Source organism: Pseudorca crassidens, chromosome 12 (assembly GCF_039906515.1).
Source record: "Pseudorca crassidens isolate mPseCra1 chromosome 12, mPseCra1.hap1, whole genome shotgun sequence".
Lineage (NCBI taxonomy): Eukaryota > Metazoa > Chordata > Mammalia > Artiodactyla > Delphinidae > Pseudorca > Pseudorca crassidens.
Window position 1 is genome coordinate 49609903 of NC_090307.1, and position 19041 is coordinate 49628943.

Below are 19041 nucleotides of genomic sequence, written 5' to 3' on the forward strand. Positions count from 1 at the left end.
AAATTAAAGAATGAGTACAACCTTCTGAAGCAGCTCTAAAATAAAATGTTATATTTTCTATGTAAGGTTCACCAATCAAGAGATACAACCAATAAAGGTCTCTTGAGAAAATATCCATTAAAAAACCTAGTGTAGCTTTCCTGCTTCCAAAGAGAGAACCTAGTGAATGGTAATTGGATGGTATCTGAACTATGCCAGTTCAAGATGCCAATTCTCAGATTCCCAAATCACAGTATTTTATTTAACTTTCTATGACCATTTAGTCAATGGGAAAACAAAAGTGATAGATTTTAAAGGCCCCCTTCTTTCCCCTCCTAGATTCTAAGTGTGATCTCCAGAACAGTGACAGCAATAGAAAAATCACCGAAAATTTTGTTGGAAATGCAAATTCTCAGACTTCACCCAGGCCTACTGTGTCATAGATTCCTGGGGTGGTACCCAGCAACCTGTGTTTTAACAAGCCCTCCAGATAATTCTTATGCATATCGAAGTTTGAGAACTACTATCTTATTAGACTATCAATGCTTTGAAAACATTGCATTTCTGTTTCTCTGCTATGTATACAAGCTCTTTATAACTTGCCATTTTAAGAACATCTTCTCCATACTACATTAATTTGATTGCACTTTTAATGACAAACTTCAATTTTCCCTGTTCAGTGTTCCATGAGTTTTGGCTCATGCAGAACTAGTATAAAGTTTAAATACAAGTTGCTATAAATTTAATAGTTAGCCTTAACTATCATATTTCACTGACTCCATATCTTTTAAAATTTCATTAAAAAAAATCCCTTGCCCTTTTTGTACCTAAATGATATATCTTCTAATCAGTAATGAGCCTTATGAGTCAGTATTTTATTTATTGTACAATAATGCTTCATGGAGAATTGTATTACTTATAGTTTTTATATCCTATATTTTCTATAAACAAAAATCCAAAGTCCTTCAGGGTACAAGTTTTCTAATCTGTTATGCATTTTAATTATTTAATACTTATTTTTGCCCAGTTTCTACAGGATGCACTGTGAAACTAATGTGCCAGCAGGTACATGTCATGCATTCCTTTTTCTTTCTTCTAATGTCTGATAAAAAATGAAAGTGGGGATGCTAGGAATTGTTAAAAAGAAAGTAAGTGAATTCTTTGTCTCACTCTGCACAGATGGACTAAACTCACATTTCCCAAAGGAGAAAGAAGATATTCAAAGGAAATAAGGGTCACGATATATATAACAAATGTTTAAGGAATCAGGATGTCTGAACTCCAAGGTCAGATGGTTTGCTCTGCAGAACTCTGGATGATGTGGTAAGAAAGGAAAACACTGAAGGCTAGATGGTAATCTAGGACACACAGCACACATTTCAGACAAGTCTGCAGATGCATTAAACAAAAACGTGCCTGCTTGTTTGAAGTCAGAATTTGGCAATTAGTAATCTATTTAAAACCTTTCACACATTGATGGTGAAATGGAAGAATGTCAGTACTTACATTTCAGTAAAAGTATCTAGGGGAAAAAAGCCATCACAATTTAAAAGTGTCCATATTTAAAATATAAACTTACAATACAGAGAGCGAGAACACTTATGACTTTTTTTAAAGGCAAAGATAGAAAACAGGAAAAAGATGGCCCCAAAGTTGGAACTAAAATGTTTGATATCCACAGACATTTTAGCCAGACAACAATGTTTTCAAATAGATGGATAACCTGTCAGATCAATAAGAATAGTATGCAGCAGGAGCTGCTTCAACGGATTCAGACTAGGCTGGAGGCAAACCCAAAGGCAGCCTACTTTCTTAAGTGCCAAGTGAGAATGACAAAATTGGAAGAAGTCAATAGGAAGGATGAAAAGAAATTAGACATCTTTATAAAAACCTGCTCAATTTAACAGTTTGGCTTTACACCAGAATGCAAAGAAGAAATGCATAGACTCTAAATCTGTATTCGAGAGAAGAAAACCCATGGGAGAAATGACCAAGATCAAAACTCTAGTCCTGGGCTTCCCTGGTGGCGCAGTGGTTCAGAGTCCGCCTGCTGACTCAGGGGACACGGGTTCGTGCCGCGGTCCAGGAAGATCCTACATGCCACAGAGTGGCTGGGCCCGTGAGCCATGGCCGCTAAGCCTGCGCGTCCGGAGCCTGTGCTCCGCAAAGGGAGAGGCCACAACAGTGAGAGGCCCGCGTACTGCAAAAAAAAAAAAAACCCCAAAACCCCCCAAAACTCTAGTTCTTAAGAGTTGAAAGCAACCATGGATTATAAGACTACGTATGAAGGGGATTCAAGTTGTGATTTAATATTTATACGACAAACATCACTGCTGAAACATTCCTCGGGATCAATAAAGCCTACAACTTCTCTAAACAGTTCTTTGGAGTTCTATCTTTGTAAGATACTGTCATTAATCTGTTTCCTACACCCAGCTTGGTAGGTAGGTAGTTACCAGAAAAAGGAAAGCAAAGCAGTTTTATATTGAGCAACAGTAAGGAATCTGTACTAATTTTCACAATCGGACAAAGAAAATTTCCTAAACAGCCAAATACCAAAAAATCACAAACCAAAGCTTTATAGTTTATAGCAGTGTGATAACAATTAGTATATCCCAAATGATAACCTTACAAATTACCATATAAGACAACAATTCAACTCTATATAAAGATAGGGTCAATGATTTTGCAACCAAACAAAATACGGTGTGTTTGATTCTAAATTAGAGCCCCTTAGAATATTAAAGTTATTAAGAACTCTAGGGGGCATGGGGATGACAAAAATGACAATATTTTACTTTCATCCAACATTTGCAACTAATACAGAGTGGCTCTGTTCTTGGAACTAGGCCAATGTATTTGATTCTTTTTTAAATCAAAGATGATTTAGAATAGGAAGCAACCAGAAAACTTTTGAAATATTTTGGAAGGAAAATATACAGTTTTTTTAATCTTGCTAGGAAAAATAAATAAATGGAGGTGCAAAAACAGTGGGGAAAAAAAAACAGGTTTGCTACAGCACACCTGCTCTCATTGAGAGGTTTTTTTTTTTTTCTTTTCACATTTGCTCTTAGAATTTTCTTCAAAAAATGCTGTCCACCTATTCATCCTTCAGGGAATAAAAAACACAATTAAAAGAAAAACAAACAAAAGCATTCCATACAAACCTGAAGGAAAAATTAATCTATGATCCAGATGTTTGTGAAGGTATATGAAAGAAAAACAGACAGGATAAGACCTTTAAGGATAAAGCGGTAAGTTTTCTGATATTTATTTTCCAAAAAGTAGGTGGGATTAGAAGTAAGATAAGCATCTATCAGTCCTAAATGAAAACAAAGAGGGACACTCATGATTCAAAGCAACCAATCAATCTATCATCAAGCCAGGCTTGCTGTAAGATTATAGGTACAGTTCTCATGTTAAATTTTTTAGATAATATTTTTAGATAAATTTTCTGGAAATGAGTAACAGAAATTTTTTGTTGTTGAAAAAAATTGGTTCGGTTTCAAATCCTTTTTAATATTCTCCTTTCCCAGTTCTCTTCACCTCAATCCAGAAACCCCTCCATCCAGAGTTCATGTTTTCTTCCTTTTCTATTTTAGTGAAAACACACCACATTGATTGTAAGAATCTTACTAGATTTCCATTTGCTTTGCCTCGGCTCCTACATTAATCCAAACAATAAGGGCCTTTAAAACATTCATAAATAACCTGCTGCTGCTGGCACCTAGAAGCCGAGTGCAGCAATGTTAAGCAACAACAAATTTCATAGTTCAAGAGGCACAGTTAAGGAAAAAGGTTGCTCAGGAAATCACTCTTATTTAGCACAAAGATCCTTAAAAATTGCATGAAATCAGTCAAGTAACTATAGAAACCAATTTCTTCAGCTCCATATCACACGTCTCACACCTCAATTGTCTTTATTATCGTCTGCTGTCAAATCCTTAATCAGAAATGTGAACAGGCTTGATGATTTATTCAGCAGGGAGAAGAATCTGTAGGTCAAGTGAAAAATTTCACACACACACCCATACATACACCATGTCTTCAACCTTAGGTACTTTCATTTCCTTCTGTTCTCAGCAGCTCTGGGGGCAACTCCAGTGAGATCCAATATTAAGGCTCAATTAAAATAAGCTCCAATTAGTGGAGCTTTTTTCTCTGGGGCTAGAAAAGTCAGGAAATGGATATTGGGAAATGTAAAAAGTCAGCTACTGAGAGGAGGCTGCAGACATAAATGAACTTATTTGTTGATTTCTACAGTTGCTATGCAGAGGCCTCTGGGAGTAAAAGCTTAACCAGTCTAAGCTATAAACTAAAACCCCCGCAGCTAAACATGAACTGTGTGAAACAAGGGCTCCATTCCAGAACAGAAAACTGCTGGGCCCAGAAAATTAAAAGCCAGAGGCGTTTTCCATTTAAAACTAAATCCCAGTACCACCTCCCAGCCAAAGAATTATAAGCAGTATCAGATTTACAAAACGAACAATTACCCTGGAAAAATGTAGCCTATTGTACAGTCCCAGATGCTAAATCTCAGAAGTTTCTTTTCTTTCTTTTTTTTTAATCCCACATTATATTCCTCCAAGTGTGCTGCTGTAGTTTACAAAGAGCCATTTCTAGACAGGCCTAAGCCTAGAAAATAAATTTTAAAAAGAGAGCACATAACTCATTGACCTCATTTGAAGTACTGCCCTTGCCTTCAGCAGTTCCTGTCCTTCCCCAAGGCTTCGGCAAATGGTATGCAACAGCAAAATAAACCCTGACCTAATTGCCAGGAGAGAGCTGCCAACCTTCCCTCAAACACAAAGACAAGCATGGTAACTTGAAAGTCCTACCTCTTTGGCTTTCTGCTTTAATCTCAGCTGTTCTGGATCTTCTTTATTGGAACGACTCTATCAAAGGAAAAGAAAATTTTAATAGAAATTACTAGCATCTAAACACCATAGTTGCCGTTAAATATTTAATAAATGACAATTTTCTCTTGTGATTGAAAACCTTAGCTCCAGGGGAAAATGCCTCAATCCAGTCTCGTGCTCTCCCTCCCACCCCCCCCCTCCCTCTCATCATCTGGGCTGGCTGCTGCAGTTCTAGCCGGGAGGAAGCTTATAGAGAAAATGATGCTAACAATGTCAGTCAGGTCCAGTTGAGGCATGACGTTGGTCTTGTTGGAACACTAAAAACTGAAAAATGGATGGTAGAGATGAAGGAAAAGAAAAGGATAACTGTTGGCTCAAATGAATGAAAACAATCAACATTGGCTAATCCTTAGGTGAAGCCATTTTGGTAAAAAATATGGTATTTCAAGGACTATTAGAAACAAGAACGTGATGAACTTTGAACCAAATTTCTCTCTCTTCAAAAGTGTAATTTTTTAAAATTAAGAAATACATCCCAATGTTTTCATTAGAGTATCTTATCATCTTTGGGTCCTCTATAGCACTTAACAGAATGCTGTGCCCAAGAAAATGTTCAATAAATGTTTATTGAATGTCACTTTCCATACTGATTCAGTTTAACATTCAAAAAATGAATAATCTTACAGGACTGCTATAAGAAAAGAGCTACATTCTACATGTAATGCTCTGATGGAACCAAAGGTAAGGAAATAACTATATTTCTGACACTACAGACATTTGTCCACTGAAAAATATGCTGCGGATAGGTGTATTCTTCTTCTTATTCTAATAAAGTTACCTAACTCCTTATAAATCTGAATATTCCATAACATTCAATAGCAGCTAACTAAAGATAGCTAACAAAATAAAAGCAAAAAGTATTTTCCTATTTACTTAGTTTAACTGATAACGTTTTTACTGATTTATCAGTACTTCTGTTAAAGGAAAACACAAGGAAGAAACTGTTTATATCTGAGTGCCTTCTAATTTTAAACACCTTAATTAAATACCTACATAAGATTCTACCGAAAGCTAATACATTTTTTCTTAATTTTGTCTCCAATCTAATAAAACAACTTCACTCTAGCCCAAACTAAGAAAACTCCCTTGTTATTCTACTTATGTTAGGAGAGAATGAGTATATGTGTATTCACATAAAAATACGAGTGTATATGTATGTGTGTATGTATATGTGTGTGTATATAATTTTTGCCACAGTATAAAATGGGCACATTTGGGTATCAAGTCTTTGTCAGTCAACCAATATTTATTGACTATCCATAGTATATATTCTACTCTGTGTGCCTTTGTTCTAGGCCTTGGAGATATAGAAATGAGGTAACAAGACAAAGTCTCTGCCTTCGAGTAACTTACATTTTAAGAAGAGAAAAATAAAATAATTTTATAGAAATTAAACACAGTTGTGAAATGTAAAACATTTATGATGGGGAAAAATAAAAAACAATGACTGATAGTGATAAGTACTATAAATAAAATAAAATAGGATAATGTGATAGAAAGAGGGGTGTACTTCTGTAGCCAGAACGGGATGGAAGACATCTCTGAGGAGTGACAACTGAGTAGAGATCTGAATGACAAGAAAGAGGCAGCCATATAAAGATCTGGGGGAAAAACACTCTTAAGCAGAAGGTGCAGTCACTGCAGAAGCCAAAAAATGGGAATATGGTTGGCATACTTGAGGAAAGAAAGAAGGCTGGTGTGGTTGGAGCATAAAGAAAAGTTGAGAGATAAGGCTGGAGACAATGTGCTGCCTTGTAGGTCATGATGAGGAGTTGGGCTTTGATTCTAGTTGTAAGAAAAAGCCACTGGAGGGTTTGGAGCAAGGTGTGAGATGCCACTGGTAGGACACTTTCGAAAGGTCACTCTGGCTACCGTACAGACGATGCACTGTATGGGTCCAAGACTGGAGGCACAGGCACACAGAGCAATTAGGAAGCTGTTCTAAAACAACTGCTGTAAATACAAGACTGAGAAAAAGATGAGGGCAACTTGAACCAGCATCATAGAATACGATGATAAATAATTAGATTGAAATACATGTTGGGGGTAGAGCCTACCAGATTTATTGATGGATTGGATATAGGGTGTGAAGTAAAGAGAGGAATCAAGAATGATGCCTAGGATTGTGGCCTAAGTAACTGGAAGGATAGAAAATTCCAACTTCCCGAGAAGGTAAAGACCAGCGCAGATTTGGGGAAAGGGAACTCAGTGTTCAGTTTTAGATGCTTCATTAGTAGCCTAGGATACAAACTTGGAGCACAAAGAAAGGTCACTGTGACTGGAGCAGAATGAGTGAAGAAGGGAGGGACATGAGGAAAGTTCAGAGAGAGAGGTGGGTGCGTTTAAAAATTTGGTAGTAAGTTTGGATTTTATTTTAAGGCAAGAGGAAGTCACTGAAGGATTTTAAGCAACAGAGACACATATGATTTGTTACGAAAACACTATCCTGACAACAGTATGAAAAATGGATTGTAGAAGGAAAAGGACATTAGTTAGAAGACATTATAAAGGTCCAAGGGAAACATGACTCAGATCATCTGAGTGATGACAACAGTGATGAAGAGAAGGTGGATACATTTTGGGAACTGAATAGGAAAGTGAACGGGATGTAGGGAGAGAAAAGAGGAAAAGGAGTTAAAGATGACTCCTAGGTTTTTTTGGCTTGAACATCTGGGTGAATAATGATGTCATTTACTGAGTTAGAAAATCTGTAAGAGTAGAAGGTAAAACTACGAGAAAGTGAGAGCAACTATAATATACTACACCGGATAATAACTAAACAAGTATTTAAAGGTTTATAACCTTGTTTACAGCAGAGTAATTGGGAATAAAATACCAATAAACCACCTCGTTACATTGACTGTGTGCTTGCTTATAATACTCAAGGGCTCGAGAAAGAGCATCTTCCTGTCCCAGCAGCCTTTCCCAGTGCAAGAGGGGTCAGAATGGGGACTGAGACCGTGGGACAGTGAGAAGCTGCACAGTGACAAGGTTGTGGTGCACAAGGTTGTGGAGGTCAAGAATGCAGGGTGATGAAGGGCTGGGGAAGACCCACCAAGGCATGGGCCAGTGGGCATGGCGGCCAGTTACATGGGCAATGAAATGAGGGCAGGGGTAACAGTGGCAGCAGACAGAAGAGTCAGTCAGCATGGTTGCTTGGGAGATTAGTTACATTGATCAAATAAATTGAGAACATAAGTAAATATAACGAGGATAATGAGAGTCAGGTTTCTGACTTCAGAGTAAGTACTTATAAACATGGAAAGGTTAAAGCTAGGAAGAACCCTAAGATATCATGGAGATATTCATATAAATTTATAGTTTTATAATGTACACACACAGTAAAATAGTTATAGATCTATGTTTGTGTGTTTATATAGATATGTGTACATATCACATACCATACATGTTTCCTAGATCTGTCCATTTGACAGGCTCTACATGTAATGATACTCTCTTAGCAATGAGCACACTGTAGGCTCTAATCTTGATTTCTGGATATCATCCTCAACTAAAAAGTATATGGTTCCTTGATGAACTGACTGATTCCAGGGCTGGGAAAGGATGAGTAAAAGCTGGGCCTGGAGTATCTTGTGCCTGAAAGTAAGGACATGCTCAGTGAATGATGGAAACGTGATTAAAGGACAGAAGTGCCAGCTGGAAGGGTCTCCCACTCAGGAGCAATTTGAGCAACAAAATAAATAATGATAGTAATGGGTTACAACCTGTTGCATCAAACAGAAATCCACGAGCACATGTTGATATAAATGAATGCATGAATGTATGAATGAATGAATGAGAGAGAGGAAAGCTCTTCCACAAAGCAGAGTACTAATAAACATAGACGAGATGATGAGAATAAAGAATCGCCATTTGGCAGCCATCACAGAGGTATCTGATTCACAGGTATCATCTATGGATGCTAAAGTTGCTCTGTGGAGTTTGATGAGGTATGGGATATTAGTATAATGCTATAATACCTTCCTACAGAAAACTAATTGATTACAAAGGCGGAAAGGGAAACTTTAAAATGGAGAGAACTGATCAAGGTTGCCTTTTGATAGAATCAGCTGAGAAGAATGAAGCATCATTTCTATGCATTCCCACCAAGAATGCATGACCCAAGTCAAGTTGTAAGGAAACATAAGATGAACCCAGGTTGAGAGTCACCCTACAGAAGGTAAGGCTTGTACTCTTGTACTCCTGAAACTTGTCAAAGACATGAAAGAAAAAGAGTGAGAAAATCTGACTGAAGGAATCTGATGACAACTGAATAGACACACATTCCTGAATGGGAAAATGGACCATGAAGGAAAAAGAGGCTTGAGATAGCTGGTTAAATCTGAATAGGGTCTGTGGATTAGATGGTAGTGTCATGTTATTCACGTCCTGACTTGGAAGCTTATACAGGAGAATGGCCTTGCTTTCGCAAACACATGCCAGAATGTTTAGGAGTGATGAGACATCATGTCTGAAGCTTGCTTTCAAAAGGTTCAGAGAAAGACTAATTAGAGACAACAGTTCCACAACTTTGTGAATGTACGAGAAACCTCTGAATTCAAAGAAGAAAGTACAAAAGAAAGAGAATAATGATAACGGGAGTGTGCACCTGTGTACCGAAATGATGGAGATGGAGGAAATGCAGTAAAATGTTAAAAATGGGGAACCCCAACTGAAAAGGAGATGTATAGTTCTGGCAACTTTTCTGTAAGTATGAAATCATTTCAAAATAAATGAATTTTTAAAAAAGTGATTAGTATGTGACTAGGAACAAATATTCTAAAAGGGGAGGATTCCAGTAACATTGGAAATCAAAACTGAAGCGTTTAAAACAAAAAATAACACTAGTATCCAACCCTTAAGACTGCTCCCCAAGGCCTACAAAGAAATGTGCAGCAACAAAACGCAAACTATAATGGAACTAGCTCTCACTCCATCTGGCACTAATGGTCCAGGAAAATGCTTAAAGGAGGAAGAAAGAAAATCAATAGTAGCCTTACCTGTTCTCTCTTTTAGTATCTCTCTAACCCATTCCTGCTCATCTTCTATTTTGTTTCATATAATCCTAATTATTCCTAATTTTTACCTATAACATTCATGTCCACTTTCCAAATTTTCCTCTCTCAACTTCAACTTGGCACATATGAAATCATATCCCTGAAAAGACCTTGAAAAATTTTAAAACATTTTTACTTGGGGAGGGGGAAGTGGTATGATGCTAGGCACACAGGAATTGAGAATGAGGAGACAAAAGATTATCTCTCATTAAAGTAAATTAACTGAAAGCCACTGTACGACACCATCCTGTGGCTGTGTGAGAATTTATTAGTAATTTCATTTTAAGAAATCCTTCAGAGAAATCTAAAGGCCTAACAAAACCAAGATAGTCAACAAATGATAAAGCCAATTCTGACCTCCTTGCCTGGCCATGTTCACTCATAAATCACATAGGACCTTACCTTGGCTGCTTTAAGTAACATTTCTCTTTCTTCTACATCCTTTCTATGCTTCTCCAGTTGATCTAGCTTTTCAAGAAATTTGAGCTGTGATCTGGTGTCATTAGACAGGATGTAATTTTCACTTGCCTGGGGGAAAAAAAAAGTTTTATGATGATCCTAGGCAACACATTCTACATTAAGTCTTGTTATAAATCAGCTAAAGACAGTAACACAAACATAGGGAACTAAATTTACAGGAGGTAATATGTTTATTTCTGTTAAGCAAACAACAACAAAATAAGAACTTTAATCATCCTTAAAATTTGAGAGGTGATTAAGCATTGAAATTTCAAAGAACTTTCCTAGTAAGCTTCATCCAGAGGGGAGGAAAAAGGAATTAAGCCAAGCAGATCCTAATAACTGGAAGTAGAAAGCAAGACAGTGCACCCTTTACCTATAATCTAAATCTTTTTATTTAAACTATCGTCCATCTCAGCAGACCTTAATGATTAATTAAATCGTAGGACTGTGAAAGACAAAAAATAAGAAACAATCATCTCACTGAAAAATATACCTAAGATGAAAGTTATCACCCTTGTTTCTATTGTTGAATTGGTCTAACCATGCCAAGTGAAGGCAACTTCTACCAAAATACGACATAAGACAAAATGGCAAACATTAAAATCCTAAACCCTGTTGTAAGAATTTCCTTAAGCTATGGACTTGGGCAGAAACTATAGTCAAAGAAATTAAGTATACAATGTATAAATGAGAGTCATAACAGAGAAATATAATTATTCATCTTCAATGTTCCATAAAATGATAAAATTTATACTGTTTCATTTATTCTGATATTCTACAGTGTAAAACAGTGCTTTACAATCTAAATATTTTGTAATTTTATCTGATATGACCACCTATCTCTCCTCCTTTAATACATGTATGCTTGTTGGGGGTGGGGTGACTTCCTGCCATCTACTCATTTCAGTAATTCAGACATCCAAGCTATAGGAGGGAGACTATAAAATAGGAAAACTGAATGTTTTTAAACGTTTAGGCCAACGGTCAGTGCGTGGCTTGGAAATCTGGGTACAGCACCATTCCCATCTTTGTTTTATCCCATGCTTATGGTTGATTCAATTAACTGGGACTGAGAGATTTCATATGCCCAAGATTCTTTTTAAATTAAATTTTTATTGTTGGTATTTAACTAGATCCAAAGAGTATTACACAGAATAATGAACAAGGATGTATTAGTGCTACTTATTTTACTTTGTGTTTAATACAAAAAGAATTCTCAAATGTTTTTAAAGTTAAATAATACAAGATAGAATATGGAATACATTATAAGCCAACCATACAGGCATAAACATAATAACCAGTGGTTTCTTAAATACTTCATTTTTACCATTTTTGTGTTCATATACCCTGGAGATAATTTACTGACAGGATTTAATTTAAAAGGACAGCAAATGCTAAATTAAAAAGACGCACAGACTTTCTAAATTTGAACCCAATCTCATTTCCATGCTAAGATTCCTTCTCTCTCTTCCAACTCAGTACAGCTGCCTCTTGCTTAATGCATCCTTCCTTTACTCTTCCAGTCCTAAACAACTGAGTGTCTTCCCTACTTCTACTGAGTCTCCAACTTTATTTAAATAACAGTACCCCAATCTTATCATGATGCTTCCTGTCTACCCAGCTGGTCTAACTGAAGTCTTCTTGCACCACAGAGTCAGGTGGTTTAGCAGTGAAAATATAAGGACTCAGACCAAACAATAACATCATCAAGTGAATCCCATCTAAAGAAAAGTACTACAGTCCCTTTCAACTGGAAAACATGAAGTTTCTCCACAGCCACTGGCACGTAGAAGACTCTAACATATCTTCAGTGGGAAAAAACCTGGCAGCAAGATCAAAAGCTTTGTATCACATGTGTCACTTTCTACTTGTTTAGTTAAATCTCAGTTTATGGACTATGATTAATTAGAGAATTATGTCTAACCAGGTGAAAGATTATCAAAAGTAGAGGGATTTCAAATGGAAAGAGATGGTGGGATTTTGCTTTTAATAAAAGTAGCTCACTTTTGTGAAATTCATGGAGTAAAATTTCCCATACTGTACAGATAAAAATAAATCCTATCAGGGATGAACTGAAATGTAAGGACAGGGCTCAATCTGTGACACAAAGATTATTACAATCAAAGTCTACAAAATAAGTATATAATTTTGAACTAGATCCAAATATAATTAAATGATTATTATTTCTGTTTAAAGAAGGATGATCGTGTAGCTGCTTTTCTATATGTGCAAATTCACACAGTGGCATTAGCTGTATTAAGGAATAAGTGTGGGGAAAGGCGGACAGGGGAAAATCAATCAGGATAGGCAGTGTCAAGACGGAAGGTTAAGAAGGTGTTAGCTTTAAGCTAAGTTACTGAGTTTCTAAGTGGGGTAGATACTATCCATTTTGCCTGGGGCAACTAAATCCTTGGAATATGTGTTATTGATATACACTAGAAGAACTACTCCACCTGAAGGCTGTACATAATAGAGCTTTGGATGGCATTCTGGATAGTAAACATTACTTGGAAAAATTCTATTCCATACTAAATGCACATGCTACATTTTGTATAGAAACTGCCTACTGTAAATGAAAGTGCACTCATGTATATCTGATACAACAGGGTGTTTGAGGCAGGAAAAGGGGAGAATCCAGATGTGAAAAATTATAAGGCTCTTTAAAACGCTACAGTAAAAAGACAAAAAGGAAGACTAATCCCCCCACATCCCAAAAGTGAAGGTAAATTGTTATCAATTTAAATTAGGTTACTGCAAATTCAGGATGCTAATTGTAATCCCCAAGGTAACCACTAAGAAAATATCTAAAAAATACACACACACACACACACACACACACGTGCAAAGGGAATCAAAACAATATACAATGAAAAAAATCAAACAAAAAAGAAGGCAGTAGTAAAGGAATGCCAAAAAAAGCCGTAAAACACACACAAAAACAGAAATAGCAGAAGTTAAGTTTTTCCTTAATCAGTAATTACTTTAAATGTGAATGGATTAAACTCCTCAATCAAAAGGTAGAGACTGACAGAATGGATAAAAAGCAAAATCCAACTATATGCTGTCTACAAGATATTGGCTTTAGATAAAAGCACAAATAGGCTGCAAGTCAAAGGATGGAAAAAAAATATTCCATGCAAATAATAACCAAAAGAAAGCAGGGGTGGTTATACTAATATCAGCCAAGACAGACTTTGTGTCAAAAACTGTTAAAAGAGACAGGACATTATATACTGACAAGAGTGAATTCACCAAGAAGATATAACAAGAAGATATACACACTAGACAACAGAGCCTCCAAATATATGAAGCAAACACTGACAGAACTAAAGAGAAATAGTTTTACAATAGTAGTTGAAGTCTTCAATACCCTACTTTCAATACTGGATTGAATACCTATACAGAATATCAATATAGAAATAGAAGACCTAACACTATAAACCAACTAGATCTAACAGACATATATGAACACTCCTCCCCAACAACAGAATACACATTCTTCTCAAGTGCACATGGAACATTCTCCAAGACAGACCATATGTTAGGCCACAAAACAAGCCTCAATAAATTTAAAATGATTGAATTGTGCTAAGAATATTCTCTGACAACAATGGAATGAAGCTAGAAATCAACAACAGAATGAAAGCTGGAAATTTCACGAATATGTGGAAATTAAACAACATACTCTCAAATAACCAATGAAATAAAGAGATCTCAAGGGAAATTAGAAAATACCTAAGAGATGAATGAAAACAAAAACACAATGTACCAAAACGTATAGAATGCAGCAAAAGCAGTGCTCAGAGAGAATTTTATAGCAATAAATAAATGCCTACATTAAAAGGGTAGATCTTAAATCAGTAACCAACCTTACATCTTCAGGAAACAAAATGAGAAATGAAAGTAGAATCATTACCACTGACCTTACAGAAATAAAAAGGATTATTAGAGAATACTATGAACAACTGTATGCCAACAAATTAAATAACCTAGAAGAAATGGACAAATTCCAGAAGCACACAAAAATAAATACTGATAGTAGGGGTTTTTTCACAGCTTTTTCTGATGATCATATATTTTTAAGTCAGTCCAGTAAATTCTCACAAAGATTTATACAAGTGAGGACCTCAGCAACTATAAATAGTTCTTCCAAAGTTCTAAATGAAGCAGAAAGGAGAGAAAACAGAATGATTTCCTCCAGGAAATTTACCGGTGGTAGAGTGGCTGATCTTCCCTAGATTGCTTTTAACCTATGTGTAGGACATCATGACAATGACCATTCTTGCAAACTCAAAACCTTATAAGGTTACCCATATACCACATTGTACAAAATCTACCTATGAACATTTCTTGATATAGGGGGAGAAGGTTATCTTTTTCAACCCTCATTACCCAATACATTTGTTCTCCATCCAAACCATAATGCAAATAAATCTAATGCTTTCATCTTGATGATGGCAAGTGATTTGGTTCACACTACTAGGGATAAGATAGGCTATTCTTGCATTTAATTTTTTATAAAAGTGGTCAATATAAATAATGAGTGGCACCAATATTAGCACTCAATGCAATCATTTAACTTATTAAAAGGAACAGGAGTGCTAGCAGAGAACGGATCACTGAAGAGAACACAGCTATCCAATACATTATCCCTTCTAACATATCCTCCCTCCCAGTCAAGAGCTTTAGGAGGAGAAGCCTCAGGCAGAACAGATGCAAATTTCAATGTACAGTGACATAGAAGCTTTGAATACCATTTGAAACCCTATTTTATTTGTCATGTAAGCGTATCTAAATAAGGCAAATTAGGAATGAGACTTTTATTTTCTACCAATATGAAATATGTCTCGACCATTTCCTTGAAAAAATATACTTAGAATATGAATCCATATCAAAAAACTACCTTTAACACAACAAAGAAGAGACAGAAGAGTTTGTTCTTCTTTAAGGATTTCCTTTACCTTGTAAGTTGTCATTCGATGCTGAGCGATTGTAGTCAGTTTTTCTAGAAGGCCTCGTAATCGCTCCTGTGTTGCATGGGAGATCAAGTTCACAGCATCAGAGTTAAGTTCTGTAATGTCATGCTTTTTACCTGTGGAAGCAGAGAAAATCCATTACGTGTTTTAGTAGTGGCTGATAATTGAAATAATTAGCACAGCAGGTATTCTGTTCCCCCTGGAAGTCATACCCATTATGAATAAAGGTTTGGAGATTATGATTTTCCTGGTAAAGTCACAACTTCAAAGATCTTAGACATTACATTAATAAAACCTAGCCTGAAGCCTCAGAAAATATAGACATTGTTTCACTTAGCCTCTAGACTCATTCTCCTTGCAAGGTCATTTATAGGACAAAGTTAATAAGAACACAAATCAAGTCTAGTGTTCAGGGAGGAAAATGGTAACTGCAGAAATCAGTGCTATATTCTGTTAATTTTAGTCATTAAAAAAATAGAAAATTACATTTTGCCGTTTGACACTGTTAACAATTTATGACATTTATTTCAGTTAATTCAGATTGTGAGTCTCTGTTAATAACTTGTCTGCATGACACACCTATACACCTTTTGTCCATTACCAATCATGCTTATTTTGCACTAACTCATGTTCCATAAGCTGACCTGGTAATTAATTTACAAGTTGAAATGGGTTCAAAGCCTCATCATTTTACCCATCAATTTGAAAAATTTCTCTTTCACTGTATCTCTTTCCATAAATAAACCAAACTTCTATTCTTCCTTCTGCTAACTAGGAGGAAAGTTTCAAGAAAACAAAGCAGAAGCTCATTTATAAATCAACCTTATCAGTTTTTAAATACTAATTCTCCAGCTCAGTGAAACTACCTGTATCATCAGAGACCTAACTCTAAAGATACAGGTAATTAGGTAATCTCATTTAAATGAGCTTTTAAATAGTGCTATTGTGTTTGTTTTTAACATATGCATTTATAGAAATTTAAAATATATTATTGTTTGATTTTGCACTCTATCTGAAACATACTCATATACTCAAAGTGTGAATGAGTATTGCAAAAAACAAGCTTTAATTAAAAGCTAACAATTCTTAAACACATTCTTTGACATTATTCTATAACAAATGTTCAACTTAATTCAAAATGTGGGCTATAGTAAATCACACAGGAAAACGATATAAAATGATTCAGCTTCTCCTATAACAAACCTTCAAAACAAAGCAGTTCATTACTTTGTAGCAAAAATGAATTAATCACCAAGTTATGATTCAAGGGGGGGGAAAAACACTAAAAAGTCAAATCTACTTTACTAAAACATCAGCATAAACAAATAGTGGGGGCCTTCTATAGAAGGAATAATGCAATTTCAAAACAATCCAGTGATTAAAATTATAATTAAACATAGAGTATATAGAGGATGACATGCCAGTTAATGCCTAAAGAAAGTGAACATTTAAGAATATATAGTGTTGGGCTTCCCTAGTGGCGCAGTGGTTCAGAATCTGCCTGCTAATGCAGGGGATACGGGTTTGAGCCCTGGTCTGGGAGGATCCCACATGCCGCGGAGCAACTGGGCCCGTGAGCCACAATTACTGAGCCTGCGCATCTGGAGCCTGTGCTCTGCAGCAAGAGAGGCCGCGACAGTGAGAGGCCTGCGCACCGTGATGAAGAGTGGTTCCCGCTTGCCACAACTACAGAAAGCCCTCGCACAGAAACAAAGACACAACACAGCCATAAATAAATAAATTAAAAAAAAAAAAAAAGAATATATAGTGTTTGCGGAGAAACTTTGAAAATAATTTCATATGTATTTATAAAACAGAAACCTACGCTAAAGAAATATCCATATTTTTAAAATACTAAAAATAAACAAGTACTGGGAGTTGCAATCAATTCCAGGGCTTAGTGAACAATCAAACATTCTAATATCTTCACTAAACTGATGATAAAACATAAGAGAGTTACAAGTTAAAGTCTCACTTTAAAATAAAACACTCCCTTTAGTAAAGTCACCATTGACTGTTTAAGGCAATCTAGTAGGTGTTTGCAAGCTTACTACGTGATTTTTACAGAATGTCTGTGCAATTTAATTTAGGTAATTAGCAAAAAAGGAAGAACATTGGGCATGTTTACTCCCCTAACATATTCAAGTAAGAAAATCTTCCTCCCCAAATTCTTTGGGTTACTTTATAATTCCTGTTATTAAGAAATGGTCTTGGTTCTGATCTGTTCTGTAAACATGGAACATTTTATTGTACATGAAAAAATTTTATTGTATTAAATAAAAAACATTTTATTGTAAATGAAAAAATTCCTAGAAATATATAACTCCATTCACTCTATGGTTTTTGTTTTTGTTTTAAAAGCTTAAGTAATTCAGAGGGAAGAAGTTTTGCAATTTTCCATCATATTAAATGACAAGTTGGTGTTTTATCATCAAGAACTGAAAATACAAAGAGTTCTCCCCAGAATTTTCCTTGAAAGCAGAGGTTAGCAAACTAAATCTGGTCTCTCTTTACAGATAAAGTTTGATGGCAATACAGTCTTTTCTATTTGTTCATATGCTGTCTACAGTTGCTTCTGTAACTTAACAGCAGAGGTAAGCAGTTGCAACACAGACTATATGGCCCACAAAGTGGCGAATATTTACGATCTGGTCCTTTGCAGGAAAAAATATTGTAATTCCTGTCCTAAATGATGGAAAATGCTCTGTCAAACTAAAAGTTTTCCTATCATATAATCAAGGTTTAAATCAAGCTAGAAATAAAATTTAGAAGGGGGGCAGGGAATTGCTAAAACTAAGTATGAATCTACTTCTACTCCACCAGTTCTAAATAATTATATGGCTAAAAGGAGTTAAAACACCAGTAAATTTCCCAAGCCATCACAGAAAGATATTTGCTTAGGCTTATTCCAAAATTAAGGAACCGTCTCCTATACAATACAAAATACAATGCAAGAAGAAAACGAAAGAGAAAGAAAGAGAGGGAGGGAGGGAAGGAGGAGGAGGAGGGAGAAATCAAACAAAACACAAGCAAACAGCAAACAAACATTTTACCATTAGCTCTTCTGAATTTCTATCCCTTTGAACTACTGTAAATTCTAGTTTTTCAAGAAAAAAGAAGGATAACATATAACCAACTTAAATTAGAGGTGAAAAAAGTGATAATTTGAATAACATACAGTAGGAGCTCACATATTTCTTTATTGAGTAATTGTGAAGTAATAGTAATGCATTTTGAACTCCTTAAATATATCATGGATGTATCAAAAATCTGAAACCTTCACATTTTTGTGTTAGGCCTTCAACACAGAATGTAAAGGTTCTTAGTCAAGCATACTAAAAGGTCACTGATACTGGCCCCTCAAATTGGACATGGGTGAAGGAAGAGAGCTAGAGGAGACTCCAATAAGTCCCTGTGTCAGGACACAAGAAGTGAGATAATTCACGTGCAACAACCTCTCTCCAATCTGTCTCTTTTTTCAGTTATCACTGCAAGTTTGGTATTAAACAACAACAAAAAAGCTGTTTGGCTCCAGAATAAAACTGGTATGTTCTCTTCCATTTCCTTTCACATACATCAGGCCACCCAGCAACTACTCCTGGCCAGAGAGAACTCTGATATTCTAGTTCAGTTCTTTTACGGTAAGGA

General features: G+C 35.8%; 1 protein-coding gene across 4 annotated transcripts in view; it reads right to left on the reverse strand.

Annotated features, from left to right (window-relative positions):
- TAF4B (TATA-box binding protein associated factor 4b) overlaps positions 1–19041 on the reverse strand; it is a 113401-nt gene that overhangs the window by 41226 nt on the left and 53134 nt on the right. For all 4 annotated transcript variants that reach the window (XM_067699431.1, XM_067699429.1, XM_067699430.1 and 1 more), the window contains 3 exons: positions 15379–15509; positions 10358–10483; positions 4818–4874 (listed from right to left, as the gene is read on the reverse strand). In XM_067699431.1, coding sequence (XP_067555532.1) covers positions 4818–4874; positions 10358–10483; positions 15379–15509 — 314 coding nt within the window. The remainder of the gene's footprint in view (positions 1–4817; positions 4875–10357; positions 10484–15378; positions 15510–19041) is intronic.